The sequence below is a fragment of the Neovison vison genome, chromosome 1 (assembly GCF_020171115.1).
Source record: "Neovison vison isolate M4711 chromosome 1, ASM_NN_V1, whole genome shotgun sequence".
NCBI classification, from domain to species: domain Eukaryota; kingdom Metazoa; phylum Chordata; class Mammalia; order Carnivora; family Mustelidae; genus Neogale; species Neogale vison.
In genome coordinates, this window is record NC_058091.1 from 53513920 (window position 1) to 53530213 (window position 16294).

At 39.2% G+C, this 16294-nt stretch overlaps 1 protein-coding gene across 2 annotated transcripts in view; it reads right to left on the reverse strand.

Annotated features, from left to right (window-relative positions):
* The window catches only part of PCMT1 (protein-L-isoaspartate (D-aspartate) O-methyltransferase), a 45661-nt gene that overhangs the window by 20119 nt on the left and 9248 nt on the right, over window positions 1-16294 (reverse strand). For both annotated transcript variants that reach the window (XM_044247034.1, XM_044247036.1), the window contains exons 2-3: window positions 11269-11373; window positions 9626-9657 (exon numbers count right to left, since the gene is read on the reverse strand). In XM_044247034.1, coding sequence (XP_044102969.1) covers window positions 9626-9657; window positions 11269-11373 — 137 coding nt within the window. The remainder of the gene's footprint in view (window positions 1-9625; window positions 9658-11268; window positions 11374-16294) is intronic.

The following is a 16294-nucleotide window of genomic DNA, read 5'->3' on the forward strand; positions in this document are numbered from 1 at the left end:
CTAAACAGAGAACCCAATGTGGGTTCCTAGGACCCTGGGATCATGACCAGAACTGAAGGCAGCCGTTTACCGGCTGAGCCACCCAGGCGCCCCTTTCTTATCAATAATTAAATAGCCTATTCATTCCTTTCTGAGGCTGAGAAGTATATTCTTATACGTATAATAAGAAAACCCACCCCCCCAAAAATCCCTAATGAGAAATATTTAACTTAGCTCCAATCTTCTGTAACAAAAGGTATGAAATAATCTTAAAAGCTGTACGTATAGGATAATATAATAATCTTTATAAAAATCTTATAGGGCGCCTGGGTGGCTCAGTGGGTTAAGCCGCTGCCTTCGGCTCAGGTCATGATCTCGAGGTCCTGGGATCGAGTCCCACATCAGGCTCTCTGCTCAGCAGGGAGCCTGCTTCCCTCTATCTCTTTCTCTGCCTGCCTCTCCGTCTGCTTGTGATCTCTCTGTCAAATAAATAAATAAAATCTTTAAAAAAAATAAATAAAAATCTTATAAAGTGGGACACTTGGGTAGCTCAGTCAGTTAAGCATCTGACTCTTGGTTTCGCCTCAGGTCCTGATCTCATGGGTCATGAGATCGAGCCCCATACCCAGCTCCACAATCAGCAGGAGTCTGCTTAGATACTCTGCCCCTTCCCAAACTAGTGCATGCACGCTCTCTCTCTCTCAAATAAATAAGTAAAATCTTAAAAAAATAAATAAATAAATCTTGGGGCACCTGGGTGGCTCAGTGGGCTAAAGCCTCTGTCTTCGGCTCAGGTCATGATCCCAGGGTCTGGGATCAAGCCCTGCATCAGATTCTCTGCTCAGCAGGGAGCCTGCTTACTCCACTCCCCCGCCCCCCCCACCCTTCCTGCCTCTCTGCCTACTTGCAATCTGTCAAATAAATAAAATAAAATCTTTAAAAAAAATCTTGTAAGTGTACCTATAGGATAAGTTCCTAGAAGAAGAACTGGGGGGGGGGTCAAAGGATATATATTTTTATGTTTACAGTATATACAAATTACTAATTAAATAAAATCATATTGGATATACTTTAGACCAAACTGAGAAATAAAGCCTTTTCTACTTCCTCCTCTTTATAAATTTACATTTCAGTGCTTTTCCAAAATATGGAGTTAGAACTAATGAATATAATCCCAAAAGCTGTCCTTAAATGCCTGCTATGTTCATTATTAAAAATCATCAAATGGGGGGGTGCCTGGGTGGCTCAGCTGGTTTAGCAATTGCCTTCGGCTCAGGTCATGATCCTGGAGTCCCAGGATCAAGTCCCATAGCAGGCTCCCTACTCAGCAGGGAGAATGTTTCTTCCTCTGATTCTCCCCACTCCCACACTCGCTCTTTCTCTCATTCACTCTCTCTCAAATAAATAAAATCTTAAAAAAAAAAATCAGCAGAGGGGCACCTGGATGGCTCAGTCTCTTAAATGTCTGACTCTACGTTTTGGTTCAGGTCATAATTTCAGGGTCATGGGATTGAGCCCTACAAAGGGCTCCACATTCAGCATGGAGTCTGTTGTTCCCCTACAACCCAGTCTCTAGAATAAATAAATAAAATATTTAAAAGGAATAAAAAAAATTTTAAGCATTAGAAACAGGTAATGTTCAAAATGGAAGACAAACTGTAAACTCCCTATTTAGAAAACTAATTTAGGTGACCAAAGCCTTAGAGCCTAAGGAATCAGCTAGAGAGCAGGCTCTCTAGCCTGCTGGGACACAGGAAACATTCTGATCTTCATCTAGGTTACACATATACATATGTGAACATTCATTAAGCTATACACTTAAGATCTGTGTACTTTTCCAAGTGTGTATAATAATTTAAAACATTATCAAGGGGTACTTGGATGGTGCACTCAGTTAAGCATCTGACTCTTGGTTTCAGTTCAGGTCATGATCTCAGGGTCCTGGGATTGAGGCCCACGTCAGGCTCCACACTCAGCACGGAGTCTGCTTGTCCCTCTCCCTCTGTTCCTCCCCCTGCTCTCTCTCTCTCTCTTTCAAATGGATAAATAAAATCTTTTAAAAAAGTAAAGTTATTGAAAAGACTATTTATTCCAATCACTAAAAGCGGACGATCAGATACCATGCCCCCCAGCCAATGTGATGAAACAGAAAAAAACCATTAGGCAGTATTCTTGAAAAGGAAAAGGGAAAGAAAAAAAAAAAAAGGTGTGTGTGTCAGTGTGTGTGTGTGGGGGGGGTAATAAGTTAAAATACAATAGCAAACAATTAACCAAATTTAGAATATGGGAAATTCTATAGGACAAATGGACAGGTTTGTTTTGTTTTGTTTTGTTTTTAAGAATTTATTTATTTGAGGGAGATTGGAGAGGGAGGGAAAAAGCAGAGGGCAGGGGTAGAGGGAGAGGGAAACAGAAACTTAGGCAGACTCTGCCTTGAATGTGGAGCCCGACAGGACTTGATCTCACAACCCTGAGATCAGGACCCGAGCTGAAACCAAGAGTTGCACGCTCAACCGACTATGCCATACAGGCTCCCCCAAATGGGTGAGTTTTGTCAGTAAATAAGTGGTATTTTAAAAAACGAAGGGGTCTTTTAAAATTAAAAGGTTATGAAAAAGACTGAAAAAAACTAAAAAGATGCAAAGTCTGGACCTTGTTTGGATCCTGATTTAAGCAAATTAACCATAAAACAATTTTTTTTAAACACTTGGTACAGTCTGAGCATGAACTATGTGTAAGATATTAATATACTAAGGAAGATTTTTAGGTATGATATAGTATTGTAGTCATGTTATTAAAGGAATCAGATTTATACTTAAATATTTAGGGGTGAATAATATCATGTTTGGGATCTGGTTTTAAATAGTTCAGCAAGGGGACGCCTGGGTGGCTCAGTTGGTTGGACGACTGCCTTTGGCTCAGGGCGTGATCCTGGAGTCCCGGGATCGAGTCCCACATCAGGCTCCCAGCTCCATGGGGAGTCTGCTTCGCTCTCTGACCTTCTCCTCGCTCATGCTCTCTCTCACTGTCTCTCTCTCTCTCAAATACATAAATAAAAAAATCTTTAAAAAAAAAAAATCTTTAAATAGTTCAGCAAGAATGAAACAAAGATAAAACAGGATTAACAAATTGTGGGTAATTATTAAAGGTGACGATGGCTACAGGAGGGTTCATTATATTATTCTATTTGTATATGTGGTGTTGGAAACTTTCCACATTAAAAAGTTAAAAAAGAAAAAAGTTAAGGCTACTATTCCACAACTGATGTAAAAAAGGGCCTTTAATAGATACAACTACACACAATCCAAGGGTTTCCAAACAGTGTTCCAGAAAGTCATTAAGGTTCCAAAAAAGCCCATTAGTGATAACACACAAATGCACACTGAAGGATGGGTGTGCTTTGGGGAAAGAGTTTTAGAGAACTAACTTTATCAATTTTTCACATAGACTGCTTTACAAAAGAGGCTCTTGACTGAAGAGTGAAAAACACTTATGTTATGAAAAAGAGTTCTGGATTAAATATAAATAGCAGCTTTCAGCAGACTCTTACAATAATCAGTTATGAGGTTTAATAATTTCTACTAATAAGATAATAAGTATGGCCTAGAATAGGGAAGTAGTCAAAGAAACAAAATAATGCCTACAATATCTGGCTTTCCTGATCCAGAAATCAAAGGACAAGAAGGAAGTTTCTGAAGGTGCTAATCCTCAACCTACAGTCAGTACTGTACCATCTTAATTCCAAAAAAGCCTCAGGAATCTTTTTTTAAAGTACCATGTTTGCATATAAGATTTGTTTTTTTTAAAAAGGAAGTATGCTGGGGCGCCTGGGTGGCTCAGTGGGTTAAAGCCTCTGCCTTTGGTTCAGATCATGATCCCTGGATCAGGCCCGGCATCAGGCTCTCTGCTCAGCAGGGAGCCTGCTTCCCCCTCCCTCTCTCTGCTTGCCTCTCTGCCTACTTGTGATCTCTATCAAATAAATTAAAAAAAAAAAATAAGAAGTATGCTGATTTATTATTAAAGTCCCATCCAGAGGTAAAATGTCAAGGCCTTCAATCACAATTGCTACCTTTTTTTATGCTTTTATCAGCCTAGCTAATATTTTTCTGGATAACCCATGTTTATCTCTAAATTCTCAAACTAAGTTTTTTAGAAGTTCTTTTTTTATAATTATGAAAAATTTTAAAAGCACAAATACATTGAATACACTTTTTTCCTTATATACAGTCACCAACTTTATATATTGTGCCAACTGTTTTACAAAACCATCTGAAAATAGGCTGTAGACATCACGATACTTCACCCCAAAATACTTCAGCATGAATCTGCTAAAAAAAACTAGGACATCTCCCTTTGCAACCACATCACCATTAACACCCTCAAGAAAATAATCAATTTAGTATCATCTAACATACACACCATACTCGAATTTCAACAGTACCCAAAATGTTTTTTTCTTTAATATTCTTTTTTTTTTAAAAAGATTTTATTTATTTATTTGACACAGAGAGAGAGATCACAAGCAAGCAGAGAGTCAGGCAGAGATAGAGGGGGAAGCAGGCTCCCTGCTGAGCAGAGAGCCCGATGCGGGACTCGATCCCAGGACCCTGAGATAACAACCTGAGCCGAAGGCAGAGGCTTAACCCACTGAGCCACCCAGGTACCCCCCAAAATGTTCTTTACAGCTGTTTTTTCCCTAGTCCTTTCAAGGTTCATGCACTTGATTTGTCAATATTAAATATTCCCCCCTCAATTCTCCTCTACCCACCACTTCTCTACTCTTCAAAAAAACTGACTCCTTTAAGAAGTCCTGTTTGACTGTCCCACATAATACCCCATATTCTAGATTTCCTCAATTTCCTCAGGGTTAGACTCAGATCCAAGACTTAGCAAGAACAGCACACGAGGCTTGCTAGGCAACTCCTGCTGCATCACATCAGGAAGCACATAATGTTGGGCCACCTCACCTCTGGACTTGCCAAGCTCAACCCACTCAGTCAGTGTGGTAACAACCAGACCACTCTATTTAAATGCCTAATTTTCTCTTTGTAATCAGTAATATGTACAGTAATAATTTGAGACTACTTGAACACTTTTGTTCCAATAACCTTCCTCTAAATTGTTTTAATTGATGATCTCTGCCCAATTCAATCATTATATTGATGACTACAAAATAGTGATTTTTTAAAAAGTTCTATTATTCCCTCCATATGTATTGTCATTCTTCTGTTTTTCATTTTTGTCTCTGACTTGCTTTTTAAAAAAATCTCTATGAACTCATGTATTTTTGTTTCTTAATTCACAATGTTATAATCCATTATCTTCATTATCTATCATTTTTCAATTTTCAAATTGTCTACAATTTGATCTCTGGGAATCTCTTCAAACCTGCTCCTATGTCCTTCCAACATCACCTCATAAACCTTTGAGTACTTCCTCACTTTCTAGTATTCAGTTACTTCTCCAAGGAGCTCTAGTCTCGTTTAGTGAGAAATGATATTGAGGATTCAATATCTGCTCACATCTACCAGGCTGCCATTTTAACAGGTTGCTTTTAATCTCTTGCCCAATGCATACAACACATTTTCAATTAAGACTCTGGAAAATACTCCAGGATTATAGATACTTCTAAGCAAGTCTGTGATTTCAAAGTTCATTAAACAGAGATGTCATTTCTCTCTGCTCTTCACTTTCTGTTTTTCTTTAAACTCTTCTCAGATCTATGCAATAAAAGATACAAAATCACAAATGCTTGTTCGCATAACACAATCATTACTGTTTTATTCTCCTCACATCCTGGTTCAGCAAGCATCAAAGGACAGTGTAGTATTACTGTTTGTACATACATACATACATATAGATGCACTGTGTGACTATATACATACACATAAATACACACATTTTCCTTATTAAGAGACAGCGGTAAGGATATATAAGTGATTAAAAATGCATCCTTTTTAGCTGCCTGCGTGGCTCCCAGTGGGTTAAGCATCTGCCTTCAGGGCAGGTCATCATCCCAGGGTCCTGGGATTGAGCCCCACATCTGCCTCCCTGCTCAATGGCGAGTCTGCTTCTCCCTCTCCCTCTGCCTCTCTCCCTGCTTGTGCTCACTTACATGTGCATGCTCTCACTCTCTCAAATAAAATCTTTAAAAGTAAATAAATAAAATAAGTAAATCAATATTTTTAAAAAACAAAACTATTCCTATTCCATGGTCAAAAAACACAAAGAAGTGGCATCTGGCTGGCTCAGTCAGAGAAGCATGCAACTCTTGATCTTGGAGTTGGGGAGTTCAAGCCCAGAGATTACGTAAATAAACTTAAAACAAGAGAGAGAGTGAGAAGAAAACAGAAACTGGTAACATGTAGAGGGTACAGAGTGAAAAGGAGATCTCACTTTCAATCCCATCCCTCTAATCATCTACTTCTGACCTTAGAAGAAACCATTTTTAGTTTTCATGCCTAGAGGAAGACATATGTGTGTATGTATATGTGATTTGATTTTCGTATATTATAGAATACTATAAATACTCTTCTGTACTCTACTTTTATACTTAATGTTTCCTGAACATCTTGCCATATTGGGACTTGCAGAGATTCCTCATTTAACAACTTTGCAGTATATCTCACTGTATGGATGTACTACAATTATTAACCATCCATTATTAGTGGACTATCAATGATCACTATTTTTTTTCCTTTATAACTAATGGGACAATGAAAATCTTTAGTCATTTTGTACCTATAAAAATATACCATAGGATAAATATCTTGAAATAAAACTGAAGAGTGAAAGGTTTATCTATTTCACATTTTATAAATTTGCCTAATTGCCTTCTAACTATCAATTTCCTCTCAACAAAAAAGTATGTAACTGTTTCCCTCTTTCTAATACAAAGTATTAAACTTTTTGACCTCTGACAATCTGATAGGTGAAAAATGGTACTTCACGGGGCGCCTGGGTGGCTCAGTGGGTTAAGCCTCTGCCTTCAGCTCAGGTCATGATCCCAGGGTCCTGGGATCGAGCCCCGCATCCGGCTCTCTGCTCTGCAGGGAGCCTGCTTCCCCTCCACCCACCACCTGCCTTTCTGCCTACTTGTGATCTCTGTCTGTCAAATAAATAAATAAAATCTTTAAAAAAAAAAAAGGTACTTCACCACAATTCTAATGTGTGATTTACTAAGCATATAAATATAAATGAAAATGACATTTTTTTCATTTGTTTAAGCGCTAATGTCATCTGTATTTCTTTTTCTATGAACTATCATTCTTGTACTTTGTACTTTAACTACATTCTTTTGGGTTCACCAGGCTTTCACTTCTTACTTTACAGGATACACACCCACATTTGTATATGGAAATATGCCCTAGGTTGTTGTATGTATTATAAATATTTCCCTCAGTTTTTCTTCTTTTAATTTTGCTTGTAACATCTTTTTCTCTGCAGAAATCCTAAATTTTTATGTTGCAAAATACATGTTTTTAATGGCTCCTCTTTTGTCATGTTTTATAAAGTCATTTCTAGAGGCGCCCGGTGGCTCAATTGTTAAGCGTCTGCCTTTGGCTTGGGTCATGATCCCAGGGTTCTGGTATCGAGCCCTGCATCGGACTCTCTGCTTGGCGGGAAGCCTGCTTCTTCCCTTCTCCCTCTCTCACTCCCCCTGCTTATGTTCCCTCTCTCGCTATGTCTCTGTCAAATAAATAAATAAATAAAATCTTTAAAAAATAAAAAGTCATTTCTACGGGCACCTGGGTGGCTCAGGCTCTTGATTTTAGCTGAGGTCATGATCTCAGGGTCATGAGAGCCCCACAGCAGACTCCACACTCAGCAGGGAGTTGACTCCCCCCTTCCCTCAGCCCCTCTCTCTAAAATAAGTAAATAAATCTTTTGAAAATAAATTTAGAAATAAAGTTCTTTCTTTTTTTTTTTTAAAGATTTTATTCATTTGTTTGACATAGGCAGGGGGACAGTGGAAGAGGGAGAAGCAGGCTTCCTGCTGAGCACGGAGCCCAATGTAGGGCTCAATCCCAGAACCCTGGAATCATGCCTTGAGCTGAAAGTAGACACTTTACAAGTGAGCCACCCAGGCACCCCACGTCATTTCTATTTAAAGTTTATCAATAATGATTTTCCTATATTTTCACCTAGTGTAATTATCAGTTCATCATAAATATATGTAAATTTATTTTAATATAAAGAAGGCTTTCCATTTAAATAAGAGCTTCTCCAATCCCAAATACTCTCAGAGAATCAGAAAAGCTATTGTTCTTCTCCCCCAAAACCAACAGAGTACTCATTCAAATAACTGACATTTAAAACCCAAGAAAATTCCCAACAGATTAAAAGTGCCAGATAACTTAAAATAGGTCCTTCTCAAAGTTATAAAGCTTCATAGCTGCTATACTTGACCAATCCCTAATGGATTTTCCAAATAAGATATAAAATAAAAGAAATAATATTCAACTTAGATTTTTACAATATATCCATTGTATTATTTATAATAGTCTCTTCCTTGGGGCACTTGGGAGGCTCAGTCAATTAAGTGGCTGCCTTTGACTCAGGTCCCGATCCCAGGATCCTAGGATCGAGCGCCCCATCAGGCTCCTTGCTCAGTGAGGAGCCTGCTTCTCTCTCTGCCTGCTGCTTCCCTGGCTGTGCTCTTTCTCTCTGATAAATAAATAAAGTCTTAATAAAATATATTCTCTTCCTTAATTTGTTCATCACTAAAGAACCTTTTATATCCCATTTTTATATGATTAGATAATAATGACAACCAACAAAAACTTTAATGACAATATCTACCAAGAAGACTTCTCTCTATATGTCATGTATTAAGAATAAGAGGTTCGGGGCACCTGGGTGGCTCAGTGGATTAGGTCTCTGCCTTCAGCTCAGTTCATGATCTCAGGGTCCTGGGACTGAGCCCCACATCAGGCTCCTTGCTTAGTGGGGAGCCTGCTTCCCCCTCTCTCTCTGCCTGCCTCTCTGACAACTTGTGATCTCTCTCTCTCTGTCAAATAAATAAAATATTTTAAAAAAAGGTATTTATTTTAAAAAAATGGTTCATTACCAATCTACATAACTCATAGATGATAAAATTGATCTAATTACAAATTCAACTTTTTTTTTTTTTAAGATTTTATTTATTTATTTGTCAGAGAGAGAGCGAGCAAGAGCGAGCACAGGCAGACAGAGTGGCAGGCAGAGTCAGAGGGAGAAGCAGGCTCCCTGCGGAGCAAGGAGCCGGATGTGGGACTCGATCCCAGGATGCTGGGATCATGACCTGAGCTGAAGGCAGCTGCTTAACCAACTGAGCCACCCAGGCGTCCCGCAAATTCAACTTTTTTAAAACCCTTTTTCAGGGCGCCTGGGTGGCTCAGTGGATTAGGCCGCTGCCTTCGGCTCAGGTCATGGTCTCAGGGTCCTGGGATCGAGTCCCGCATTGGGCTCTCTGCTCAGCAGGGAGCCTGCTTCCTCCTCTCTCTCTCTGCCTGCCTCTCTGCCTACTTGTGATCTCTCTCTCTATCAAATAAATAAATAAATAAATAATATTTTAAAAAAATAAATAAATAAAACCCTTTTTCATGAAGAAACGTCTTAGAGGGAAAATGGGATCAATTTATCCAAATGACCAAAGTCAACTTACCATGTGTGGAGCACTGATTGTTGCTTGGAAACCTGCAAAAGAAGAAGAGAACTACTGATACATTCAGCTGCAAAAACATACCAGATACTCCACATAACTCCTTTCCTAACATTCACAAATTCTTTTTTATAATATTTTCTGTTTTTATGATCTCAAGAAAATAAAATTTTTATTTTGCATTTTAGAGTACTGTCAAGCAGCAGTTAAAATGAGAAAATACAATCATGCCAAAGGCTAATATGCTCATTTAGTACAACACTCCCACTATTTCCAAAAATTTCTTCTGCCACAATTAGCTAACATACAGTTGTCAAGAAGTTGAGTTGGTGTTTATGACTTGTTTTCTCTCCAGGTTTATAAAAAGAAAATAAACTTCTATATATATATATATCAGGCATGCAAAATCTCTGAAAATTGCCTCCTATTTCTGGCAACTTATTGGGCAACTGGCAATCAGAGTAGCTTGAGACTAAAAATCTATCTCAGTTTACTCTATAATACTATTGTGTGATGGTAATTCATAATCTTTTCTCAGTTTTTAGCTTTCAAGTTTTTTCTTCCAGTGCTGCTTTCTCGAAACTTATTTACCTGCTTCTGCATCTGAAGCAATTTTCACTGAGCGGTGGTAGCAGGTGCCTTCGGGGTTCAGAAGCTCCCCAGGATCTTCTCTGCTGACTGTTAGAGTGCTTCAAAAGAAGAAATCATGGCAGCTGGCAGACAGAATCCTGAGGCCCTTCTAAGCCTCAAAGGCGCCCACTGCCAAAGCTCAGCAGTTCATCAAAACCTGCTTCAGGAGGAGTTAAATACCGAACTTTCTAAAACCAAGGACAAACCAAAAATTCAGGGCAAGTGAAGCAGAGAAGCCAGTAACCACTTAATTATACTTATTTCCTTTAATATTCATTTAAAAAATTGATGTTAATATCAAAAAAACTTTAGTCATTAAGGCCCTAAAGAAAGCTCAGCACTCAGCTTAAACTTAAATTTTCATTAAAAGTATGTTTCAAGGGGCGCCTGGGTGGCTCAATGAGTTAAATAAAGCCTCTGCCTTAGGCTCAGGTCATGATCCCAGTGTCCTGGGATCGAGCTCCACAATCGGGCTCTCTGCTCAGCAGGGAGCCTGCTTTCCCTCCTCTCTCTCTCTCTCTCTCTGCCTCTCTGCCTACTTGTGATCTCTGCCAAATAAATAAATAAAATCTTAAAAAAAAAAAAAAAGTATGTTTCAAGAAAAATGTTTAAAATATTCTTTATAGGGGCGCCTGGGTGGCTCAGTGGGTTAGGCCTCTGCCTTTGGCTCAGGGTCCTGGGATGGAGCCCCGCATCAGGCTTTCTGCTCAGGAGGGACCTGCTTCCCCCTCCCTCTCTCTGCCTACTTGTGATCTCTGTCAAATAAATAAATAAAATCTTTTTAAAAAAATAAAATAAAATACTCTTTATATATGTTATATATAGTTTGAAAAAATACTTAATACATAACATCATTTTATCGAAAATGCCTGTTTGGAATTATGACACTTAACTGAGGCATAAAATTCACACTAGCAAGGTAATAATAAATATCTGTGTCCCAGTACATTTTTACTTAACAAAAATTATACAGTAAGTGAGCAAAAACGTGACATTTTGAGAAGTCCAGACCTTACCTATTGATTGTGGAGAATCCATATAAGGATTACATTTTGCATAGTGGGAACGGTCTGTGGCCAGCATTACTTCAAATACTTTATCTGTTTTGATGATTCCATTTTCTGAAATGAATGAGGCAAACATTTTAAGCTAGGAGTGAGATGCCTAGATGTACTTTAGAATTTACTTTGGTTGCACTGGAGAGCAAGATTGGAAGTTGTTGCAATGGCCCAGGTAAACACAACCTGGTCTTCAGTGATGACACAAGGATGAAGAAAAGTAGAAGGATTTGAGTTATATTTAATAGATAATATATACCTAACTAACTAGCTTTGGAGGAAAGATAATGGGTAATGGTTCAGATGCTGATATCATACACTGATTTGCAAAATCCTGGAAAAGCAGCAGAGTTAAGGAGGAAAAGGATAACTTAGTTATTTGCTAGTGGCTATAAACCATGCAAGTGGAGATATACAGCAGTCCACTGAACACGTGGATCTGGGGCTCAGGAAAGAGATCTAGGACAGTGATATAGACTTCTAGTAATATAGATGGTAACTGAAGCAATGAAAGTGAACTCAAGCGGTCAGGGAAAAATACACAAAGAAGAAAAACAAAAGCAAACATTGAAGAGATGTGCAAAGGAAGTGGAGCCTTCAAAGATTATGACAAAAAGCAGATACGTGATGAAAATCAAGTAGATAAACTGTTACAAAGCCCAAGAAAGCAAGGTCAATGATTATATTTGGCTCCCCCAATGAACTATAAATTCTTTGAGATTAAGTATACTATGTTAAACTCAAATAACCCTCATGGTACCATACACAGTCATTATTCAGTAAAGTCCTTATTAACTCACTCAATATGCTTATTGACTGTCTAATACATACCAGACACAATGGTACACAGGATTATTATTATATAGGATTAAAAATAAACAAGATAACATAATTATAATTTTACAATGTAAATAGGTGAATTATATAGTATAAAAGTATACTTTAGTAAAGCTGTTTAAAAAAAAATTCAAAGGAGCCTGTGTGGCTCAGGTTTTGCTTTTTGGTTTTTTTTTTTTTTTAAGATTTTTAAAGTAGGCAGGGGCGGGGGGGGGGGGGTGTGGTGAGCAGGCTTCCTGCTGAGCAGAGAGCCTGACATCGGGCTCGATCCCAGGACCTTGGGATCATGACCTGAGCCCAAGGCAGAGGCTTTAACCCACCCAGGCATCCTGGGTGGCTCAGCTGGTTAAGCGTCTGACTCTTGGTTTTGGCACAGGCTAGTTTTGGCACAGGCTAGTTTTGGCACATGATCTTTGGGTCCTGAGATCAAGCCCCACCTTGAGCTCCATGCTTGGCAGAGTCTGCTTGTCCCTCTCCCTCTGCTCCTCCACTTGCTTGCTGAATCTCTCTCTCCCTCATAAATAAATTTAAAAATTTACAAAAAATTCAATGGGACTAGAAGTGGCATTAAGAAGCTTTGATTCTGGGGAAGAATGAAAAGAAAATAGGGAAAGAATGGTGACTTCTAGGGCACCTGGTGGATCAGTGGGTTAAAGCAACTGCCTTCAGCTCAGGTCATAATCTCGGGGTCCTGGGATTGAGCCCTGCATCAGGCTCTCTGCTTGACAGGGAGCCTGCTTCCTCCTCCTCTCTCTCTGCCTGCCTCTCTGCCTACTTGTAATCTCTGTCTGTCAGATAAATAAATAAATAAATAAATAAATAAATAAAATGGTGCCTTTTGGTGTAGCAATAAAGGAAAAAGAGAATTAAGGATCCTGTAGAAACAAGAGTAACAAGATGTGCCGACTCCTCCCCTTTTCCCAGTACTACTCCTAATATATCACCATCCATTAAAGAAACTGCAAGTCACTAAACTAAAAAAAAAGGTGTTCTGGAACTGTGTCCACAAAATGTTCAAAAATAGGAAAAAGAAAAAACCCAACTCCATTCAAAGATACTGTAAAAAAGAAAACAAAATGCAAATCAAAACATTTCAGCTGAGAGGCACTTCGTGGCTCAGCAGGTTGAGCATCCAACTCTTCGTTTTGGCTCAGGTCAAGGTCTCTGGGTCACAAGATCAAGCCCCCCCCCACCCACCTTGAGCGCCAAGCTCAGCAAGGAGTCTACTTAAGATTCTTTCCCCTCCCTGCTTCTGCTCTCTAAAATAAATACACAAAATTTAAAAAAAAATAAAAACAAAAAACAAGGGGTGCCTGGGTGGCTCAGTTGGGTAGGTATCTGACTTTGACTCTGGTCATGATCTCATGGCCGTGGACCAAGCCCCAAGTCTGCCTCGGCACTCAGTGGGGAGTCTGTTCCTCCCTCTCCCTCTGCCCCTCCCCCTGGCTCATGCTCTCTCTCTCAAATAAATAAAATATTTGAAAACTTAAAAATTAAAAAAACATATCAGCTGATTTAACAGAAACAATAATTTTAAAACTATACTCTAAGAAAAACAGCAGAAAGTAAGTGAAAGTATTACCAGGAAGAATCAACCTCACAACATATACTAATAAAACTATCAGACTTTAGAGGCACCTGGTGCCTCTGCTAGTTATGTGTAAACTCTTGATTTCAATGCAGGTCATGATCTCAGGTTAGTGAAATGGAGTCCCACAGTGCTGGGTGTGGATTCTCTCTCCTCCTTCTGCCCCTCTTCCCCCTGCCCCAGCACCCAAGCCTGGCTTGGAAGCACGCTTCCTCTAAAACAAAAACAAGCAACAACAAAAAAATACCATCAGACTTTAAAGGCATGGGGAAAAAAATCCTCAGAACCTCAAGGGAAAAATTACCTAATAAGGGTAATTACCTAATAAGGGTTAAAAAAAATTACCTAATAAGGGTTAAAAAAACTAAGGGTTTAAAAAAAAAAAAGTTAGGCAACCATCAGACTTCCTAAGAGCAAAATTCAAATCAAAGCAAGAATGAAGTAACATTTTCAAGAAATTCAAGAAAAGAAAGTGCAGGGGCACTTGGGTAGCTCAGTCAGTTAAGCATCTAACTCGGTTTCAGCTCAGGTCATGATCTCAGGGTCCTAGGATGGAGCCTCCGATCAGGTGTGGCATTCAACGGGGAGTCTCCTTGAGATTCCTTCTCATTCTCTGCCTGTCCTCTGCCCCTCACCCCATACTTACTCACTCTCTCAAATAAATAAGTAAATCTTAAAAAAAGGGGGGGGGAGAGAGAGAGAGAGAAAGGAAGGAAGGAAGGAGGAAAAGAGGAAGGAAGGAAGGAAGGAAAGAAAGAAAGACAAACAGAAAGAAAATGCAAATCAACAATTAAAAGAAGCAAACTACTGAGGCAGCTGGCTGGCTTAGTGAATACAGCATGCAACTCTTGGTCTTGGGGTCATGAGTTCAATCACCACACTGGGCATAGAACTTACTTTAAAAAAAAAAAAAATTTAAAAACCCCATAATAACAAAAAAACAACAAAAAAAGAAACTACCACTACATTCAACAACTTGGATAAATCTCAAAAGTACCAATCTCAGTGAAAGAAGTCAGACAAGGAAACTATACATTGTATAATTCCATTTATATCAAATTCTAGAAAAGTCAAAACCATAGTGGCATAAGGCTGATCTATGATTGCTAGAGAAAGGGGGTAAAAGGAGTAGATTAATTGCAAAGGCTCATCAGGAAACTGTAGGTAAAAGAAATGTTCTATATCAGAGATCAGCAAATTTACATAAAATTTCAAAGAGTAAATATTTCAGGCTTTGCAGACCAAAGTCTCTGTTGCAAGAACTCAACTATCAGCGTAGTATGGGAACAACCACAAACACCACCAAACAAAGGCTGTATTCAGAAAACTTTTACAACTAAAAACAGAGAGTTGGGGCCCCTGGGTGGCTCAGTCGGTTAAGTTGTGACTTTCGATTTCAGCTCAGGTCACAATCTCAGTATCCTGAGATCATGCCCCACTTTGGGTTCCATGCTCAGCCAGGAGGCTGCTTCAGGATTTTCTCTCTCCCTTTGCCCCTCTCGGGCACTCACGCTCTCTCTACATAAAATAAATAAATACATCTAAATAAATAAACAGGGGCACCCAGGTGGTTCAGTTGTTTTAAGCATCTGCCCTCTGCTGGGGTCAAGATCCCAGGGTCCTGGGATAGAGCACTGCATTGGGTTCCCTGCTCTGTGGGAAGCCTGCTTCTCCCTCTCCCATTCCCCCTGCTTGTATTCCCTCTCTCACTGCGTCTCTCTCTGTCAAATAAAGAAATAAAAATCTTTTTAAAAAATAAAATAAATAAATAAATACAGACAGACAGACAGAGAGTAGACCAGATTGGCTTGTGCAGTGTAGTTTCCTGACCCTTGTTCTGTATCATTAGGGTATTGGGTTACAGAACTATATTTTCCGAATTTTTCAAACTGTAATATATTTTTTAAGTGTGCGTGCGTGTGGGGTCGGAGGGCGGGGAGAAAGAGAGAGGACAGTTAGTGCATGCAAACATGCACACGCCCACGATGGGGAGCAGGCTCCAGACCCAGCATTGTTGGGCTCCATCTCACAACCCTGAGATCAGGACTTGAGTCGAAATCAAGAGTCAGACACTTAACTGAGTCACCCAAGCACCCCCTGAATGGTTTTTTTCCCCCAAAGATTTTATTTATTGAGGAAGCGAAGGATAAGCAGGCTCTCTGCTGAGCAGGGAGCCCCACACAGGGCTCCATCCCAGGACTCCAGGATCATGACCTGAGCTGAAGGCAAACGCTTAACCAACCAAGCCACCCACTCAGTTAAAAACCAAATTTAAAAGCATGCCACTATTTATTAAAAAGCTGAACATATCAAGGCTTAAAATCAAGCTTTATTAGACCATTACTGGGTGGTTTCCAAAAATTCCACCACAAGATTCTTTTTATTTTTGCCCCAAATTCTGTATTTTGAAAGATGCCTAAACTAAGCTACATTTAATAAGTCATTTTGCCATTTTTGGTAATTTGACATATACAACTACCAGTGCCCTGAAATGTTTTTATCAAACAGCAAAATAATTTAATGTTTCACTTTTGGTGGTTAGCCTAATTACGAGTAAAT